Source organism: Hippocampus comes, unplaced genomic scaffold (assembly GCF_001891065.2).
Source record: "Hippocampus comes isolate QL1 unplaced genomic scaffold, H_comes_QL1_v1.1 scaffold117, whole genome shotgun sequence".
Lineage (NCBI taxonomy): Eukaryota > Metazoa > Chordata > Actinopteri > Syngnathiformes > Syngnathidae > Hippocampus > Hippocampus comes.
The window spans coordinates 721,249-743,033 of record NW_017805225.1 but is presented as its reverse complement, the minus strand read 5'-3'; the positions used below and the strand labels follow the sequence as shown (position 1 = coordinate 743,033).

The 21,785-nt window shown below is 44.9% G+C and overlaps 2 protein-coding genes across 3 annotated transcripts; one reads left to right on the top strand and one right to left on the bottom strand.

Moving 5' to 3' along the window:
* Positions 1–810: 810 nt before the first annotated feature.
* Positions 811–9,733, top strand: ca8 (carbonic anhydrase VIII). Of its 2 annotated transcripts, none has more exons than XM_019869381.1 (9): positions 811–1,189; positions 3,795–3,980; positions 4,259–4,383; positions 5,135–5,230; positions 5,505–5,567; positions 5,792–5,840; positions 6,026–6,138; positions 6,898–7,090; positions 9,251–9,733. In XM_019869381.1, the coding sequence occupies exons 1-8, from the start codon at positions 1,117–1,119 to the stop codon at positions 7,030–7,032; spliced, it is 840 nt and encodes a 279-aa protein (XP_019724940.1). In that variant the 5' UTR covers positions 811–1,116; the 3' UTR covers positions 7,033–7,090; positions 9,251–9,733. The 2 variants fall into 2 exon arrangements, with proteins under 2 accessions (XP_019724940.1, XP_019724939.1); XM_019869380.1 differs by having other exon boundaries at positions 812–1,189; positions 3,789–3,980.
* A 584-nt stretch (positions 9,734–10,317) lies between these two features.
* LOC109515469 (tripartite motif-containing protein 35-like) lies at positions 10,318–13,891 on the bottom strand. The gene is made up of 2 exons (XM_019869267.1): positions 13,675–13,891; positions 10,318–12,803 (listed from the first exon to the last, which is right to left on the bottom strand). The coding sequence occupies exon 2, from the start codon at positions 12,109–12,111 to the stop codon at positions 10,756–10,758; it is 1,356 nt and encodes a 451-aa protein (XP_019724826.1). The 5' UTR covers positions 12,112–12,803; positions 13,675–13,891; the 3' UTR covers positions 10,318–10,755.
* Positions 13,892–21,785: the final 7,894 nt, after the last annotated feature.

The following is a 21,785-nucleotide window of genomic DNA, read 5'->3' as shown; positions in this document are numbered from 1 at the left end:
GTTCATATAGAGTTGGTCTAGCGACAGTAACCGCAATCAAATAAGTGTGCCAAGCATTGGAGACCGCAGTTCTTTACAAGGCGCTTGTTTGGTGCATCCCGCATCCGAGTGAGTGAATTTGTCAGTTAACATGGGGTCAAAGGTGCTGGAGCACAATTAATTCCGCCCCTTAAGATTTATGGCTGTCCAGACCCGGCCGTGGGTAGGAGTTAGTTACTTTTCCCAAGTTGCCTTGTTTGATTCTCATAGCTCAGTGAAATTTCTTTGCAAATCGTGAACCGTTCTGACCATTATGAAGGCGTATGAGATAAATAACAACAATTTGGCCTCGTACTTTCTTTTGCCGGCAGTTTTGTTTTCTCAACCACCTCTGTGTTTTCGCTCAAGGGAGTGTCTCTCCATGGCCTCCAAAAGAAACACACCAGCATGGCCTTCCTACCAGCTTCCCAACACACACACACACACACACACACACACACACACACACACACACACACACACACACACACACACACACACACACACACACAGAGCAGAGCAGAGAAACATAAGCAATATCATAAAGACACAGTAGTTTGGGGATTTCTCCTTTGTGAGACAAATAACGGTTTTCTTATTCTTATTCTTATAGTTACACAGTCAGTGTCAGAGATTTATCGTATTGTTAAAAGTTCCATAAAGAAACCTCAAGTTGTGAACGCAATGAAATATCTGTTGGAGGACAGCCAAATTGTGTGTGCATGCACCTGCAGAGAAAGACAGAGCGGAGGAAGGGAGAGGGGGATGACAGTCGAGCAACACAGAGGAGGGCGGGGGGGGGGCGTACAGAGTCAAGAAAAATGCAGAGAACGACAGCTCTACATCCATTCAGGCAGAAACTTGGTCAGGCACCACAACCGAATATAGGAACTTAAAAAAAAAAAAAAAAAAAAAAACCACGAGAGAGAAAACAATTACATTTTAGATAAAGACAGGGTAGGCTGTAACGCAGCGAGCTGGGAATCCTTGTCGGCGCAACGGAGACTTCAATTTTCCGTCCAAGTGAACAGCGTGTGCCGGAGTGAATTGAAAGTACTGACCCGTTTTGCATCCCGAGTGAGCGGACTGCCAAGCAGCATGGCTGACAAAGTGAACGAGGAGTCAAATAACACTCCAAGGAAAGATGAGCTGGACTGGGGCTACGAGGAAGGTAGGCTGTTCTCCATTGTGTGAAGAAGCTAATAAGAGCGCCAGACTATATTTTTCTATTACAGAGCATGAACATTTCAACCTTTTTTTTCTCCTCTTACTTGAGCAACTTTCATTCAGCCTGATACTGTCAAGCAGGGGTGTCCAAACTTTTTTGTTTGAGGGCCGCATAAGGAAAAAAACGGAAGGATGAAAGCAATTCTCTTCTTTGAATAATTTTTTGTATCTTCGAATATCGCAAAAAGTTCTCCAGTCCATCCTCCCTTCTCACTCTACCCGCCTTCAACTTTTTTAACTAACCTTGCAGCTCATGTCAAATGTCGTTTAAATGTTGTTTTTCTTCAATCAAGTCGCGGGCCGCTGAAAAATGGATGGCGGGTCGCAAATGGCCCCTGGGCCATAGTTTGGACACCACTGCTGTAAAATATCCTGCGTTTGTCAGTTTGCGTTGATGATATGTTTGTTTTTTTCCCCTCACTTTGTCCCTTTGCCCGCAACCTCTACTGAGGATAATGCCGTGTGCTTAATCTGTTAAAACTCTCCCTGTAAGTATAATCATTTGTCCATTCATTACTAACACATGATCCAATATTAACACATTATTTCCGGCGCATTTTTAAAGTATAACTTGCATGGTTGTGCCATGAATCCAAGTTGACTCGCTTTCAACTTTTTACAATATTTGTTGGTATTTCTTACGAACACACAATTTTAGAAGACTAGCGTATATTTTGAATATTCAGAAATTGACACAATTCTATCATCATATTGTTATTTCACGTTACTGATTAAGCCCTTTAACACCAATGGGTCAAAGGTGTTTGTTTGTATATGATGTACAAAAAAATGGAACCGAGACCAATCATTTCAAAACCTTTTCCCACCACTCACTGTGACACGTACAACTCAATTTATTCTTGTTTTTATTTTCCAAAGGGGGAAGTAAAAATGAACATCTGAAATAATGTGGTTGTGGTTGTAGAGGTGGGCTCGCCGCTTTGGAAGTAGGACGTGACTGTTGCTTTTAGAATCAACCAAACGCATTCAGTCCATGTGAGTCGGCACACGCCGGCCACCATTTAAATAAAGTGCAGCTGTTCCAGTACTCGTTTCATGACTTTTTTTCATTTATTTTTTGCTCGATAGAAGAAGATGCTTGCGTGTACTGTCATTTCATTCCGAGGTCATTGAATCAATTGCAAGTGGATGGCTCTGTTTGTCTAAGAAGATGGCAATATTTTCCAAAGGCGAAGCAAGCCTGGAGCACAAGCATGAAAATGCTGTGCTAACACTGACTGCTTTTTTTTTTTTTCAAACAAGCTCGGCCCCCAGACCCAACTCGAGAACACATGACTTTGAGTGCGACCGGTTCATTCTGAACTCAACTCCAGCTCAGTTCTAAGCAGGTGTGCGCACTTCTGCAACCACATGATCTCTTTTGTGTATTTTCACATCCCCGCATCAAGCGTTAAAAAAATATTTTTATTGATTTGAATTGGTTATGACTCACCATGAACTGTCTTACTTTTTTTTTTTACATTCCAAAAACGTAGCATTTGAAAAGGGACAATTATTTTTTTTCCGAAGTTAATTGTTTTTGGCCTACTTTAGACATTGTTTTTCATTCAAAAAGTATTTATTTGTTTATTGCCATTATCTTGTTTTCATCATTTTTTTGGGGGTGGATATTTTATGTTTCCTTTTTGGGCGGCCCGGTTGAGGAGTGGTTAGCACATTGACCTCACAGTGCAGAGGTACCGAGTTCGATGCCAGCTCTGGCCTTCCTGTGTGGAGTTTGCATGTTCTCCCCATGCCTGCGTGGCTTTTCTCCGGGTACTCCGGTTTCCTACCACATTCCAAAAACAAAACTTACTGCCTTCTTCAATGTGCATAAATAAATGGTTCAAGCACTGAATAAGTTGTCAAGAGCTTCGTTGCTGAGGAACGGGGGAATGCGATGCCCCTCTCTTCCCGCCCCTCACTTTTCGCATTCACTCAATGTGTCTGCCTCTGCTGTGGTTGCAGCCAAAAGGCCTCGCGTGGGGCAGTCCTGCAAGACACGGGAAAGCTGGACCCTTTCAAAATCAAATGTGTTCAGGCTCACGTGAAGTTTTACAGAGGCTAGGAGGCCAAGGGTTTTACTATTGCTCGGAAATGTTGGTTCGGTACACTTTTTTTTTTTGCTCAAACAATGCTCCTTGGCAGTAAGTCTCATCCTGTTGGAAATCATTTTTGTTTTCCTATTAAATGTTGCCGCATTAGTAAGGCACGTGCATTTTGTGGGATGAACAACTCGGCTGAGTAGTATGTGAGTTGCACTCGGGGGGAAAAAAATCCCATGGCGACAGTATACACGCAATTCTGATGCTAATCCTGCATTGGCATGTTTCTTCTTAATGTGGCAACATATCAAAGGGAGAAAAAGACCCAACACACTTTCCGAACTTTTTGTGCTGTATTTATTTCATCTGTCCAGGCTTCGAAAAGGGCTTGACGAGTTGCTGGTAAATGATGGTCCAAGCAATAAGAAGATTACGGATCATCTCGAATGAATTCATGTTGCCTTTTGGTTTTTTTGTGCATGCGTTGGCTCCACATAGGTGTAGAGTGGGGGCTCCATTACCCAGCGGCGAATGGGGAGTGTCAGTCTCCCATCAACTTGAACTCCAGGGAGGCCCAATATGACCCCTCCCTCCTGGATGTCCGCCTGTCATCAAACTATGTGGTGTGTCGTGATTGCGAGGTCGTGAATGATGGACACACTGTACGCATCCTTCTCAAGTCAAAGTCAGGTATGCGTGCACACACGGACACTACATCGAAATTACCGGAATGCTTTCTTTCTGAATGCGTACGGTGCCGAGAAAAAGTATCATGATGTAGAACCTGATAGCTTTGAATCCCCCCCCCCCCCGCACAATGAAATGGTCATTTCGATGTTAAAATTGATTTGATGAACTGAAACCTTTGTATTGTGATCAATATGCAAAGAACACAGAAAATGAGGAAAGAAGCGACTACTTTTTCACGGCACCGTGTTTGCTCACAAATTTCCTCGACTTGTGTTCAGTGGTCAGCGGCGGTCCATTACCGAGCGATCATGAGTATGAACTTCATGAGGTTCGATTTCACTGGGGCAAAGAGAATCAGAGAGGATCAGAGCACACGGTCAACTTTAAGGCTTTCCCCATGGAGGTATACACACCCACGCGCACGCGCACGCAGGAAATCAGGAGCACTTCAGGGAAATTATTGAATTTTAGTATTCGTCGTTCAGACAGCACCAGCATTTGTAACTTCCTTCAAAGAAAAACATTCCTTCTGGTAATAGCTGGCATGGCTGAGAAACGGCTGACTTTGTCAGAGCAGAAGGCCACAACCCTCTTTCTGCTAAAGAGCAAGAGGAAGAGAGAAACGACGAAACCACCGGGCTATTTCAAAGGAGGCGCGCCAAATGCAGCTTTCTGATTCTATCCGATCCAACCTTTTAAAGCTTGGGTTACTTAGTTCATGATTGCGTTTTTGTTGATGAACTGTCTCGTCAGTTTGTTTGCATTTAGTTCCCTCCTGGGCGAAATGTGACAAAACAAGAGACGCAAAAATGCGCCACATACGGGGGCCGTTTTGATTTGTGCTCGTGTTACAGTCTCAAACTAAACCTTGCGACTGACTTTACGGCCTTTGGTTTCATATTTTGACATCGCATGTCAGGTAAATGAGCAGCACGTCACTCCATTGATTTCATTTAGTAGAAAAGTTGCACGCAGCCCGACTTTGTTTGGTATGTTGACAACTCCTCTCCTCCGACCGGATAATCTTGCTTAAGAGTCTTCAGTCATCGCCAGCTGACGGCACCCGTCGCGTTGGGCCACGATTGCTCTGCACACCTGCTGATGACAACGAGCTTGAGCCAATTCGACTTGTGTTCTCTTGTTTCTTTTGGAAGCTCCATTTGATTCACTGGAACAGCACACTGTTCAATTCTCTGGAGGACGCTTTGGGCAAGAGGAACGGAGTTCTCATTGTTGCTCTTTTCGTGCAGGTGAGCAAATGGTGGACGTCCTTCAAAACAGAATCTCCACACTGCACATTTTCGGAGAAGTTTAGTTTTGACACCAAACTATGTGTTTCGGCGTGTTTTCCCTGGTCTTTTATAATGTCATGTTTTTCCTTCCTTCAATTGTATGAGTTTTGCTGACCCAAGGAAGGGAACATGTTTTCACTCGTGATTAGCCCGAATCGTTTTACAGTCATTCACGTGTCCCAAAGATCCAGTGTGCCTCTGTTGACCTCGCAAATCGAAATTGTGCCAACAGGTTGGTAAAGAGCATCTGGGTCTGAAAGCCATCACAGAGGTTCTGCAGGACCTGCAGTACAAGGTGGGTTCGGAGCAGATCAGATGCCATTTTGGACACAAGAAAGCGACAATAAAAAGCCCTTTTCCAAAATCTCCGAGATACATTTTGATGATTCTCAGAAATACCATTTACCTACACTTGCATAGTTTATGATTATGATTTTAAAATGAGCTTTTTTGAGCTTTTTTTGGAGATGATCATTTGTAATTTGCTGTTTTTTTGGGTTGTTTTTTTCCCCTCATTAGGGGAAGAGCAAGATAATTCCCTGCTTTAACCCAAACACTTTGTTGCCTGGTAAGATAAATGTACAAAGCCACATTTGGGGTGGGGGTGGGTGGGATCATCTCATACTGAATGACATATCTTGTATTTAGAACACGTGCGCATACACACACACACACACACACACACACACACACACACACAATGACTTTTATTCAGACCATGACATGAATAGTCACTTTTAAATATGCCCTCAGATCCATTACTGAGAGACTACTGGGTGTATCAAGGATCTCTGACAACGCCACCTTGTAATGAAAATGTCATCTGGATCCTCTATCGCTACCCTCTCACAATATCGCAATTACAGGTAAATGTATTCTACATTCTTCCATTTCTTCTTCACATCGAAACCAATCCGTTTCATTCTTGCTCTTTGAGAAAGGGAGGAGGGTATGCGAAAGATGAAAGGGTCACACATTGCGAGAAACTTACAGTACATCCATTGGTTGGTTGGATAGATAGATGGCGCCATGTCATAAAACAAAAGCGCCACGGTCGCATCATGTGGATTCGTTGATCTCATATTCTCTTGCGGCGGCTCGATTCCCGTGGCCGTCCGCCTACCTGCTAGCTCACTTTTTAAACTGTGCTTCGGAAGCGCGTCTCTTGGTAGGTGCCATTATCGGGATGTTGTTTTGCTCTTTGCAGTCTGCAGGGGTCCTCTGATTTTCCCACAGCTTCTCTTACTTTGGTACATAAACACTTAGCACCGACAACAGCCAGAGGAGATCTCAAGTGTACTGCAAATATTTGGAGCGAGGAAGGTCACATTGGTCTTTGTGAAGTCAAATAAACAGTGTGTTATTGTCTCACAGAGGCCGGAATGTTGACATTTTCTCCTTCTGTCGAGTAGTGGCAATTCCTGGTTTCAAGACGTGTTTTAGATTTAATACAAAGTTGCAAAGATGAATGTGTAAGGAAAAAAAACAAAAAAGAGTCATTACGCCGCATCTGCCCACGACGCTGAAATGTCACACTGACCCAACCTTTTATTCCTTCAGGCTGCAACCTACAATTCAGTCTGGCCACAAATGTCATTTTTTTCCTTTTTCCTTCCCCTGCGCAGATCGAAGAGTTCCGTAGGCTACGCTCACACGTCAAAGGCGCAGAGCTGCCAGAGGGCAACGATGGGATTTTGGGGGACAATTTCCGTCCAACCCAACCACTGAGTGATCGGACAGTTCGGGCGGCTTTCCAATGATTCTCTTGTTCCACTGCCAACTCCTAAAAATAGGACGGAGAAGAGGCAAACCTGAAAGGTAACCCGTATTTGAGCTTGTCAAAGGTTCCTTTGCGACATCACATTCACAGCATGGAATCAATGATGGGGTCTGGTCCCTGAACAATCCGGCCCTTTGGAACCACATTAGAATGGGTGGAGTCCCAAAAGATCTAGCCCGCTTCACTTCCTAATCTGGCACTCGCCCTACATACGGTCCTTGGAGGATGGAGAGATGCGGACCGGGAAGTAGCTCAGAAGCACTGCGGCAGGAACGTAGAGTGGGCTATTTACACATCGTAGACAAGAACACTAAAGTTACTTGCTTAGGGCTCATGAACTTAGAATCGGCACATGTGCGATGTATTGCAATTGAACCTTTGATGAAGTCTTCCATAAGGTTTCAAATATGATTTTTTTTTCCCTTTGAGCGAGTTTAGAAACCGTTTTCTTTCTTTCTTTCCCTTAAAAATGCCTTCCATGTTTTGAAAGTTTGATGTTGCACGTGCTTTGACTACGTTTGGTCTGCTACTTTTGCTTCTGAATGTCATGAACCGGTTGTCAACGCTTTGCAAGTTTGCTCGTGTGAAACACATCTTGTGTATGAAATGTGCTACGGAAATGAAGCTTCAAAAAAGTGTTTCGTGTGAGAAGAGGGCAAGGGGAAATCTGAGGGGAGGGGGTTTTAAGCTGCTGCAAGGTAAAGGAGAAATGCCAAAATAGACGGAAACAGTGTGAGGGAAGGGGGAAAAGTGCAGGAAAACAGGACTGTTGTTGATGGTGTAAGCCGATCCCCCATCTGGTTGCACCGGGATAAATGCACCTGTGAAGTTAAGAGTTTGTTTCAGTGGGAGGTCTTTTTTTTTTGGAGGGGGCTGGGGGGGGGGGCAGGGACAGACAAGTCGTCTTAAAAATGAATGTGTGAAGCAGAGAGGCTGTTATTTTACAGGTGACTGTCATAGCTTTCCTCGAAGGATGGATCCCATGTATAACATCATTTGCCAGCGCTCCATGCAGAAATCTTGATCATCATTCATAACAACACGAATTCACATATCGTACGCAATATTGCTCGGGAACGGCAAATTTTCAAACGCTACTTCGCCACGGCAAGGGAAACCAAAGCATTTATTGAGCTCGGAATCATTTGATCAACCCGTGCAAGTTAAGGGACCGCGGCACAATGGGCAAAGAGGTGGAGGGTTTGCGTATTGTCCCTGTGCCTGCGTGGGTTTTCTCCCGGTACTCCCACGTTCCCAAAACATGAGTGGCAGGCTAACGGAACACTTGAAATTGTCCTTGGGTGTGATTGGGATTGTTCGTGTATTTGTGCCCTGCGATTGGTCGGCGACCAGTTCGGGGTGTACCCCGCCAACTGCAGCCGAAGACGGCTGGGAGAGGCTCCGGCACGCCCGCCACCCTCGTGAGGATAAAGCGGATCAGACAATGGATTGACGGATGCGATTTTACTGTCGTAATGGCCCTCCGAGGGAAGACGTCACTCCAAAGTGGCCCGCCACAAAAATGAGTTCGTTTGTAGATGATCGCGAGTTTGGCTGCGAGTCGGAGATGGAATGCTATCTGGCCACATCTTCTGGTTTGTGCAAAACTTTTGTGCGTCCAGGGAGCCATTCCTCAACCTCGCCTCCCGCCCTAGATGGTGCCAGAGTCTTCCGGAACCAACAAATAATCGGGGCTAGTTTCAAGCACCGGAGCTAGAGCTAGAGTCAAAAAAAAAGAACTGGTGCTAACCTGGGCACTGGCCCAGAACTGGCACGAGCACACGCGCGGTGGGAAAGGGTCAAGAATCAGCACCGCTGGAGCTTTACGCTGTGTTTCGCGAGATCAATCGATCTGGCTGGGGGCTGCACAAAATTAGCCGGAGGCGGTCGCCATGCAATTTTGAACGCAGGAAAAACCTAAGAAATGTCAGATGACTGAGGACTTTTCTCGGAAATATACCCGTCCCCGAAGCTTTTTTTACCGTCCACCCGTTTCCCATACGGTCAGCTTTTAATCTACTGCAGCAGGCTTTCATGTCAAAGATCCCGTCACTATAATTGAACGGCCAGAAGCAAAGGAGCAACAAATGTTTTCCAGGGTTCCCTCCCTTTCGACGCCTCATCTCACATCTGGTTTCACTTTCCTGAAGTCTGATGCATATTTTGATGATCTGCTTTTTTTTTCTTCTCGACAACAGGGAAGAAAGAGGCAATGTAAAGAAGAACAGAGGGAAGGAGAGCGCTGAAGAAGTTTGACCATGGGTTCCATCCATACGTACGGCAGATCTCCAGGCCCAAGTTAGAAAATAAGTCACAAGTTCTCCGGTTCTTCCGTTTCAGCCCCCCCGGACCTGTTATTTGTCATTATAGGCGCACTTAAAGCGAATAGCAATTAGGCAGCTCATCTGCATATGAAAACGTGCTTGATTATGTTTTGATTCATTATTTGAAAAAACTTCATAATATGAAAATGTCTGTGTGATGGGTAGTACAGTTTCGGGTTAGTCAGCTCATATTTCTAACTATGACGAATGTATGTCTATGAATGAGTCACCCCCTTGCCATCTTAGGGGACATATGAAGGAAACGCATACTTTTGACGTGTTGCCATACAAACCGGCGGGTCATTTGAATTCACGCCGACGCATCGAGTTGAATAAAGCTTTTTCCTTTGGCCCAGATCTCTTTGTATCTGTGAGTGAGCGGTTCTGCACTTGGCATGTTAACTGCCCCCACACCCACTTTCTGCGATATGTTCAGATGGCTGGCCAAAGCGCCCGAGTGATTTTTTTTTTTTTTTTAATGGTCAAAGTCCAGCCACTGTATATGAAACTCTTTGAAAGACGATCACGCGGAGGTACTATCACAGAAATAGAACTAGAAATGTTGTTGGTCAAGCACAGTCTGGATGTATTCATTCCAGAAGGTTGAAGGGGACGCATGTCTGGATGACATTTTTACTTTTGTTATGACTATTTGCTCCAAGAATTGCCCAATTTGTTTTGGGGGACTCGCGTATTGATTCGGGGCAATATTATTTCCTCAAAAGTGTTTCAGCAAGTCTGACTCATCTGGCAATTAAATAGACAAGAATAAAACCTGCCGCAGTCAATAATGGCCTGGCGTCTCAAACACAAAGAAACAATCTCCTTTTTGGTGTGAGTGATTTCTTTCTGGCCTGCGGTCAAGTGTGATCGTCTCTGCTGAATGTGAGGGTCTCGTTGCATTTGGACTGAAGAAACTTGATAAATGACACGCACACAAACACGTTTTCTCTTAAATGTATTTACGGTACATTGATGACGTGGTTACTTCTCAGTCCACGGGTCCAAGCGCAAAGTTCAATTCTTTGGGATGAATGGTGTCTGACACCTGGTGGTGACGAGATGCACACAACAACATCTGTTCATTGAAAAAGATCGCATGTGGGGAAAAAAAAAGAAGACGCTAAAACTCTGATCACTAAAAAGGTGAACTGAAGATTATTTTTTTTCTTTCATGCTCCAAAACAATGTCTACTCTCCAACAGGTCAGAGCATGTAAAATCTCCGTTGGAGGAAAAATAAAAAGAACAAAAGAAAAAACAAAACAGTAATCATGCAAAATGACAAATCAGACTTCAATGATTTTACAATCTTTCATGAGCTTTTACTGAATGGGGACGCCCCCCTGCCATTTCAAACAATTGTGGGAGCGACCATTATCACTTGATTTCAGTCTTAACTTGAGGTTGAATTGGGAGGATTTTCAGAGGAATTGCACACCTTGTGGAGAAATAAGGAAATGCTTCCACAAACTCCAAAACAAGTAATCTCTGCACAAGGATTTTGGTTTGTGTAAGAGCGTTGGAGAATAGAAAGAATCCGCATACTTTGGACACGCAAATCCTCTCCAGTTTCTCCAGTGGGTGCCAGGCTTTAGATGGCAGAATTTGGTATTTGCCGTCACAAAATCGAAGGCCCATAACCCGCATTTCATATGGAGGCAAAGAACTCTTCCACTGCACCCCCACTTCCCAATCGGTGTTGTCTCCCACCTCCACTTCCCAGCTGTAAGCTGGGAACAAAACAGAAGCCACCACTTTGTGGGACTTCTGATTCCGCTCCGGGTTCTTTGGACGGCACTGTCCGACTTGAAAACTCACAGCGGTCAGATCTTCAGACAGCGCGAGTTCCGGACCGGCCATGTTGGGGTCCAGAAGGAGGGGACTGAAGCGGACCGTGTCCGTCATTCGTTCCCACACGTTGAACTTGAGGTTTCCCACGTGTTTGACTTCGTCCAGCAGAGCTCCTTTGGGTAGCCGGGCCCTGTCGGGCCCTTGCTGGATTCTGGCCATGGTCCCCCGGTAGTTGTTCATGAAGGAAAGGGAGTCAGAGGTCAACTGCCGCTCCATGGTTGCGATCATGTCTGAGAGAGTGGCGATGTCTTGGCCGAGAGCCTTAATTTTCTCCTTCAACATCCGACTATTCTTCTGCTCGTCCTCTCTCAAAGCAGACAATCTGGCCTCCTCCTCCAACTGCAGAGAGGCATGCAGCTCCTCAAAATCCTTCTGAATCTTTCTTTCAATCCGCTCCCTTTGGACTTGGATGTACTCTGCTTGCTCGTTGTAGTTCTCTCTCAGGTTGATATAATGCTGCAAGGTTTTCTTCACGCCCAGCAGGGCTTCCTGGACTTGGCCTCTGCGATCTTGCGCGGCTTCATCGAGGGGACAAAACTTGTGGCCGGCGTGGATTTTCGCATCTCTGCAGACGAGGCACACCGACTCCTCGTGGTCCAAACAGTAGAGTCTCAGTTTCTCCCCGTGCGTCCCGCAGAGGTCCTGGGAGCCCACCGAGGCTTGCGAAAAGACCTCGCACACATTCTTCAGCGCCAAGTTCATAGGTGGCTCCATCAAGGCAAACTCCGCCCGACATACCGGACACGACAGATCTCCTTTCTCCTTCCACCACTGCCGCACGCACGCGCCACAAAAGCTGTGACTGCACAGAAGCAGGACAGGATCTCGAAAGATCTCCAAGCAGAGCGGACATTGGAGGCTGTCCTCAACTTGGCCGGCCATGGTTCTTGTGAGGATGGCGTCTGTCTCAACGTTCGAGTATTCACTCTACAAAGAGCCGCAGTGCCCTTCGGCCCTCCGTCACGAGGATAATTTGAATTGTTTTATAGCCAGAAAGTACAAAAGTCCATTTCCTGCTCGCTGGAGCGAAGCTTCTATTTTTTCAGACTTCAATTGATACAAAAACTATTCTGCGAGCTCTTGAAAACGTTTTTTAGTGATTTTTTTCTTGAACGGAACTTCATTTTCAAGCCATCTTTTATTTCTGTGCTTGGTGCGTGAAAGTTCTGGTTTAAATGCTTTTAGATATTTTGAATGTAATCAGGTGAAGCACATTCAGACAAATTCATTTACCTGTGTATGAAATGAGCGATCAAAATAAATTGCCTTGCCTTGAGCTTGAACAGAGCTTTCGGTTTGACTGTTGCTCGGTCAAAGTGTCGCACGGTTCGCAGTCACTGACAGTGGTGAGAATGTGCGTGACAACGGCTGTCTCTCTCTCGGTGCCCTGCGTGGCTGCGACCGACTGGCGACCAGTACCCGAAGTCGTCCCCCTGTCAGGTCAATCCCAACTCACCATTCGTAGGAAAAATGAACGCAGGGTTCACACAGAGAGTGACAGTATCGCTGATGGCCAGCAGGGAGCTCTGTGATCACGTGAAAGGCAGGCAAGTGCTGAACAGCCCGAAGCTCTTCTGCGTGGAGAGAGGAAAAAAAAAGAAGAATCATAACCACAATGGAGAAAATATCCTTGCCTCGGTTTCATATCTTTTTCAACGAAACTGAAATACTAAAATATCGTCCACCGTGAGCCACCTTGCAACTGCATGACAGAAGCGAGATCAAATAGCAACAAGAAAATACACTTCTGCATCCGCTCCAAAAACACACACGTATTGCCATTGCACCAATGTCATTTCATACAGCACGTGTAGCCTTTCTCCTGTTCAAATTCCGCAGAGCTGGACTGCCGACAATGCGTGTTTCAAGATGCATCGTGATCGCTCTTGTTCTGTTTTGTTTGTGCTTTGAATATAGAGTCGTTGGCTTCTTTGTTTTCCGACCGTGTCTTTTTGCAAATGTACAGTTACTGTACTGCTATCGGGTTCTATTAACCTCAGTCGCAAATGACAGCCGAAGGGGAAGCAAAAACGCAGTTGTTCCATTCGCCAGTCAAACCTCCAGAGTGGGAAACCATCCATTCTATCAAAGTTCCATGCACCTGTCCAGACAGTAGCCCAGGTAAAGGAGAATTTGTCTTTTCTGCAGTCAAACTGTCAAACGTATATTTTAACAATATTAGGAACTGCTCTGGAGCAGAGAGCACGGCTCCTGCACTGCACTCATTGGAAATTGCAATGGCGACGAAACACGAATTCGAGTTGCGACTAAAAGTGCGTGTGCGCATATGTGCATCCATCCATTCCTGGGGTGCAGCGGAGCATCCAGCGAGCTGATAGGAGCTGAAGTGTAATTGTGTCAGAGCAAAGACCCAGAAAATACAGACAGGCAGACAGATAGCTCGGCACAGGAGGAGAAAGAAGGGCAGAATTGCACACATTTTACCCCGAACTTCGCTAAATGCCATCCGTGAAGACATTTTGATTACATGGCGTCCGGCGTACACAGAACATTTCGGTTTGAGTCAGCGCCCTCCCACCTGCATCTCATGGTCCATCACACCGAGCCTGCAGCTGCTTGTGACTAATAACATCAGCCATTCATTTCGCTCCAACATCCAAATAAAGCTTTTATCTGATGAATGCAAATGCAAGTGATCATTTAGTCATTTGCGGATACGGTGTGCCTGACTCCTTTCTGCACTATGCCAGTGCTGCTTTTCTGACTTGAGTAATTAATTGAATGAGATCTATCCATCTAGCTAGCTAGCTAGCCATCTAGCTAGTAAATAATCGAATTGACTTGAATAATTAATTGAATGAGATCTATCTAGCTAGCTAGATGGCTAGATCTCATTCAATTAATTACTCAACTCTAGCTAGCCATCTAGCTCGCTAGCTAGCTGTGTCTGTCTATCAAGCTACCTATGCGTACGAATTGTCGTGAGAATCGAGCTGTTCCCGCGTGCCTTTACAAGACACTAAAACAAGAACAGTTACTCCTATATCTCGCTTTATTGTTTTAATCTTTTTACTAGCTTATACTGGCTAGCAAACAGCTATTGGGGGAGGGACACACACTCAGTCACCAGTTATGACCACCAACTCATTCTGTATTTAATGACGGTATCCCGCTTCCGTTACCTGTTGCCACACCGGCAAAGAGTAGTGACAATGTGCCGGTCACGCACATAATCGCCACGTCCTTTCCCGCACCGAGCTGCATCCACGTGAGATGTGAGTGGGCCACATTTAATGAGCGTCAAAGGAACCGCTTTGATTGGTGGCGGACAAAGTTGACCGCAGGTATGTTCAAGCCCACAGTAGCGCGATCCGCTTGACCACCACTTGGTCTAACCTGCCTCAATACAGTTTTATTGTGCTGGTTATACCCGATTTGCATCGGTCACACAAAAGAAAAAAAACAAAAACAAAACGGAACCTTAGCCATAAACGGGGGTCAACGCTGTTTTTACATTTTAAAAATAGAAGTGGCCAACTTTAATTATTCTATCTTATTTATTTGAAAATGTTCGCTAGCGTTACTAACCGTTTTAAGGTGGCAACGATAAGTCCGTTTCCATTATCTCTTGATAGAAACCAATACAACAATAAATGAAAGCAGAGTAAAAGTGAGCATCAGTCCAGATTGTATTCCAACCTTAAAGGTTCCACTGCAATTGAAGAGTAAATTTGATGCTTTTGAGATAACAACCAACAATCCGCGTATCAAAGTCGGATCTCACGAATGCTGTTTCGGTTCAATGGCAAATTGTTGCAGCTTGGTCCAAATGTCAAGTGGCGATAATAAAACCAGAAAGATTTTTTTTTTTTGTCTCTTGCTCGTGCTCTCACTTCACGTCTGCTGGGGCTTCTGATGTACTTCTCGTCCATGGTCCTTCCACCATCTGTTAGCAGCAGAAAAACAAAAAACCCCAACAAGGAACGCTGCGAGAGAACAGTAACCTTGTCACAGTAATACACTCCTACAGCTGATAAATTCCTTCAACAGACCGGCTATGATCATCACAACAGGATTTACAGAACCTCCAACATCTGGCATCTGAAATTAACATAATGAAACGACTAATGCTTTTGTTTTGGCGCTCAGATTTTACTGCGATAGGCTTCCATTGCTGTCCTGGTTTCTTTGTTGCTCATGCTCATGGACACTCTTCAAATTTTTTTTTTTTTTTGTGCCTACCATGGCATTTAAGTGCATTGGAACTGATTCGGGAAAGAAAAACAGAGAACGATAGCAGAGGAGAGGAGCGGGGGGATGGGGCGTTGTTGCCATGCCAACTGCCATAATAATCATCCTAATGATTGATGTGCCGCGCTCCATTTCTTCTCGTTTGGACTCTCTGTCTGTCTCTTTTTTTCTCCCTGTCTGTCTTTCTTCCGGTCTGTCGCTTTCTCGCTCTGTCTGCCTGTTATAAGTCATCGGCCCTCTTTTTTTTTTTCTCAGTGTTGGTGCCATTATTTCAGTACACAAACAAACAAGCACAAAAACAGGAAAGACAAATGGTCAGTTTACACAGGGTTGTTTTTGCACATTCTAATGTTCTCTTTCTCTCTCGTTCTCGAAAGCCACCCATCCATCCGTTGTCCGAACGGCATTTCCTCATAAGGGCGGCGGGCGTGCCGGAGCCGATCCCGGCTGACTTCGGGCAATCGGCGGGGGACACCCTCAAATGCTTGCCGGCCAGTTGCAGGATGCACATGGCCAAACAACCATCCGCTGATGGACAATTAGAGTGTCCACTCAATTTATCGTGTGTTTTTGGGGATGTGGGAGGAAAACCAAAGTACCTGAAGAAAGCCTACGCAGGAACGGGGAGAACATGCAAACTCCACACAGGAAGGCCGTAGCCACCAAGCTACTTAGCTATCCATCGACCCATCTCGGCTACTTTCCGTCACACAATGGCGTACAAAGGTGCAAAGGCACTCATTGCAGCCATTTTTACCGGCCAAAAGACGAGCAAAATACCAAAAGAAAGGAAACTCCACCCATCTCTATCCAGGATGTGTTTTTTAAGAAGCATTGTAAAATGAGCGTCAAGTACACAACTGCGTTTTTTTTTTCCACGTAGGCCTACTGTCGTTTTGCAGCAGACACATCTGAATAATCCAAGCCTTTTAGCGTTCACCTCCCGCTGCCCTGCTTGCACTTTAGAAGTACTGACGCTGTTACAAGTTGACTCCCACACTTCATCTGGATGAAAAGTAAAGTATTTAGAATTGAGGAGAATTTGTTCACTCTGATAGCTGTGCCCCACCTGATTTTATTGTTGGCGCAATGTGCACTTTTCAGAAGAATGAAAGAAAATAATTTGTGCCCAAGTGCGGTTTTGTTGGAGCTGTCGCAAATGGACCGAATGAGAATTGAAATGTTGTCATGTGTTTTATTTGAGGTCGTGAGGCTTGGGGTATTTTCCATCACACTCTCTAGCAGGGGTGTTTATCCAAACCCTCACGGGTGTCACTTCTACTGCACTGTCAACAAAACAATTGAATGAGGTCCAATACAAAAGTTGTCACAAAAATCTATTCTGCCTCGGAAAAGAGAGCACTGCTCAGCTTTTGAACAGTGCCAATCAAACGTTTGTGTTGCGTCATTTTAGATTCTGCGTGTGGTCATAATCTTCTGCTCATCCCTTGAAAATGGCGATTCCCCATGACATAGATGCCCGATTTGGAATTGAGGTTAAAGTTAATGAGTAAAAGACGATGAGTAATTAAAAGCAAAAGAATGAATAATTGGCACTTGGTCTCTGGCTTTTGACAATTTTATAACGCGTCCTCAACAATTCCGTCCATTTCTGAAGAGACCATGCTTCGGCTGTCAGTCACAGCGACAACAATAAATCACTCTCACTTGTTTACCGACAACATTGGATTATTTCTGACTAAAAGAAACGCAACTCGCCCTAACGCTGATATCGGGGTCAAGGATTAGAGTCCTGAGGAAATCTAAGTCCGTTTGAACGCTGCGAGACAATGCGCATGCGTGGCTCTGGAGCGACTTGTCAAAACACTGGACAGTTTACTGTCGCACTGTAGTCAATGCAAACTGACAGGCTGTCAGCAATGCTGTCTCTTCTTTCTTTCTGTCTCTATCGTGCACACACACACACACACACACACACACACACACACACACACACACACACACACACACACACACACACACACACACACACACACACACACACACACACACATACACACACACACACACACACGCACGTACACACACACACACACAAACATACACACACACACAAACATCCATTTCCAATGACTGTAACACATTTGGGCTACCAATTCAATTTGCAGCACTTATACGTATACTTTGTGATGCCCTATAAATAATCACACACACACAGAGAAAGAGATGCTTAGATATATATTCCACAGAGGTAGTTCCCAACATGAATTTAAGATGAAATCTTGGATCAAACCATTTTTGTGTGGAATTGGCATGTTGCTGAGTTTGAGCAGGTCTCGTTCCGACAGTCACCAATGCGAAGAAAATGGAGATTGTTGTCACATGTTGGATGCAGCTCGAACAAAAATTCCCGTTACTTTAAGCCGTTCTGCAGCTTCCCCAAACCATTTTCTTCTCGTCTCTTTATCAATTGTTTTGAAATGGTAGACCATGTTTTAAATCACAAAAACAAGGGTGTTTCAGAGTTCCTCAACATTGACGGGCAAGTGACAGTAACACCAAAAAGCATGACATATTACACATTTCTTTTTTTCTTCTTCTTTTTTTCTTTTGTTTATAAATTTAGTACGGATGTGCAAGGCTCTCGGATACTTGCCATTGACACGAGCTCAGCATACAAAGATGGCTTACCTGACCATAGATGTTATCACAGCATGATTGGTTTGTCAAATCAGTTATTTCCTTTTATCCAGACTGACCAACAGCCATGAAAAAACCCCAGAAGCACAGCTGATTATAAATACGTGCCTGCTTGTTTTTAAGTGCGCATTGATTTTTCTTTTCAAAGAAAAGCATTTTAAGTATCTATTGTATTGTGCTCGTGTACATGCATCACAGAAGCATAATAAATAACCCCATATGAAATAATGATGAGATTAGGTGTAAAACTGTGACAGCAGGGAAAAATAGCCCTGAATGATGCATCAACCCTCTGCTAAAAATGTGTAAATGGATTCAATGGTACTGCCATTCACTGAGTATGAGACTGTCAGATCAAAGAAAAGAGTGGAGGGGAGGGGGGGGGGGCACCGCTCACGCTTTTTACTTGCCATTTATAAACTTATCTTCAAATGAATTCATATTGAGTACCTGTACTATATAACAGGGGGCCCAAACCACCAGTCAGCGACCCATGTAGAACCGGGGACAGAGCACGTTCTTTTTTTGTTTGTTTGTGGATTTGCTGGACGTCAGTCAAATACATCACCATCCTCCACCACCAGCCATTCCGTCGATTACCTTCCGAAGGGCACTGGAAATAGGGCTGGGTGATTCCGTATGGAATTGTCTCAACTGGTCCGTGACACAAAAAAGGTTGGCGACCTCCGCTATATAACAACACAATAAAGAACATCAAATGCATTTGCTGGTTCTTGTGAGAATAGAATCAACATACATTTTTTTTGTCTTGAAATCGGTTTGGCAATTTGTTAAGAGCAAGGTCAATGAGCCCGTTTGCATCAACAAAATAATAATTTTCAACTTCAACACAGAGGAAGCGGGAGATAATACCACGTGTTGTATATCTAAATGTATTTCATTTTGTATCTAAATTTTCCACTTCGTAAAAATGAATTGTGTCAAATGCAACATCGAGGCGCTCCGACAACAAAATGTTTTGACAGCGATTACAAACAAACTCAACAATTCTTCACTGAAAATGTGTTTCAGAGTCAAATCTGCACAGGGGACTCGTGGCCAAGCAGCCGCTCAACCAGTGCCACGGACAAGGTAGAAGTAAAAACAAAAGGCTGAACCTTAAAATATGTATCGTAGGCTTGAAGCTCTGAAAGGTTTTATTTTAAAGGAACACATCAATTATTGAATTGTGCGGGGGTGGACTGCTATGGTAGCGACAATGTGGGAAAGGCCAAGGTGCATTAGTGCTACACAGCACATCGATGGCGCTACAAAGATGTGTTTCAAATACTGTATGGTATGTGTTGGAGGGAATGTCGTGTCCTGCCTTAGCGAGTGCTTTTTTAAGTAGATGACTGCATGGAGGAACAAGACCACACAAACCGAGACTTGTACACACACAAGAAAAACATCGCTGGCGTATGTTCCTCAGCATCCCTGCTTGAAGTGAAACCTGTGATATAGAAATAACCTCATTTTAAATACTCCTCGGGCGATGCGGCGGTCGACCGGTTAGCACGTCGGCCTCACGGTGCAGAGGCACAGGGTCCTGTGGGGAGTTTGCACGTTCTCCCCGTGCCTGTGTGGCTTTTCTGCGGGTACTCCGGTTTCCCCCCCACATTCCAGAAACATGCTGATAGGTTGTCTCTGGATGTTGAATGTGAGCGCAAATGGTTGTTTGTCTGCGTACAGGGTGTCCCCCGCCTACTGCCCCCGAAGACAGCTGAGATAGGCTCGGCACGCCCGCGACCCTCCTAAGGAGAAGCGGATTTGAAAAGGAATGGATGGATGTAGTTTCACGGTCATAACGGCCCTCCGAGCTAAGACGGAACTCCAAAGTGGCCGGTGATAAAAGTGAGTTTGACACCCGAGGTCACCATTGTTCGTGTTAGTTGATCCTCAACGGGGGTTTGGACTTCACTGGGTGGCCATCATGATATCAATTTTTTTTTTCTTTTTAGATTTGGTCATTGCGACAGGCCCATGTCAAGATATCTTTCCAGGCTTGCACCAAAAACAGCTATTCGGATGTCGTGGTACGTAATATTATTATATCGGAACGACAAGGGTGGCGGGCGTGCTGAAGCCTATTCCTGACTTGGGGCACACCCTTAACTGGTCGCCAACCAATCGCACGGCACACACACAGTCGGAACAACAATTTTCACATGCACTCACATTCACACTGAGGAACAATTTGGAGCCTTGCATTCACCAGCCATGCATGTTTTGGCAATGTGGGAGGAAATCGGAATACCCGGAGAAAACCTACGCGGGCGCGGGGAGAACGTGCAAACTCCACACAGCAAGGCCGGGGCCCGGAATCAAAACTTGCACCTTTGTGAGGCGGACGTGCTAACCAGTCGACCACCGAAACAATCAAACAATCCATGTTGCGACCTTTCACTGTAGAAAAACGTATGCAGCTATTCTCCTCTTCGTCTATCCGCTTTTATAATTGTCGTCATATGCAATAGAATATGCATTTTTGATGGTGACAAAGCATCTCCGAAGCCATTGCCAAATATATGTTTCTTTGAGGACAAACTCTCAAGTGTTTGGAATGAAAGACGATTGCTTCTTTTTTTGATCCAGCCATTTTTTTCCTGCCATTTCTTAAATCTTCTGTCATTGGGGCTGTTTTATTCCTGGAGGACAGAGTGTTTTTACCCCGGAGTGGATTGCTCTGCTATGAATCTATAATGTAATTCCCCAACATGAGTAGACACCCATCATTCAAATGTTCCAGTGCATTACATTTTCAACCCATCAGGTATGTGGGAAAGCTCATACATTGAAATCTGAGAACGATATGAGGCGGAGTGAGAGCTGGTGCGCGTTGAGTGTTTGCCGGTGTGCGCGCGCTCTCACTCGCAGGAAACCTGCTTTTTGTGCGTCCACAAGCATTAGCATAGGTGCAGCACAAGCACTACAGCAGTACTGAGTGTGCGTGAGTTTATAGCGTGCGTGTGCATGTGTGCGCGCGCAAGAATTCAAACGTACTACTAGTGCATTTGATTGGCTTTGTGTGTACGTGCCTTAGTGTGTGTGGCATTTTATACAGAGGAAGTGCGTGCGCGTGTGTGTGTGTGTGGGGAGGCGGGCGTGGGGGTGGCGAATGTGGAAGTGAATTATGCCTTTTTCAGAGGGGAGGGATGCATATATGTATTCCTGTTTGTTGTGTGTGTGTGTGTGTGTGTGTGTGTGTGTGTGTGTGTATACAGTATATCTATCTATATATATATATATATATATATATATATATATATATATAAAAGATTATATATGGTGGCCTGGTGGTCGAATGGTTAGCACAGTGAAGAGGTGTAGGGTTCAATTCCGGCTTCGGGCTTCCTGTGCGGAGTTTGCATGTTCTCCCAGTGTCTGCGTGGGGTTTCTACGGGTGCTCAGGTTTCCTGCAACATAGTGAAAACATGCGTGCCAGGTTAGTTGAACCCTCCAAATTGTGCCTAAGTGTCAGTGTGAATGGTTGTTCATCTCTGAGTGCGCTGCGATTGGCTGGCAACCAATTCGGGGCGAACCCTGCCGCTGCCCCATCGATTATTATGGCTGGGATAGGCTCCGCCCGTGACACGCCTGAGGAGAAGAGAATTAAAATATGGATGGGGGAAAAACATATATATATATATATATATATATATATAGATATAGAGAAGAGAGAG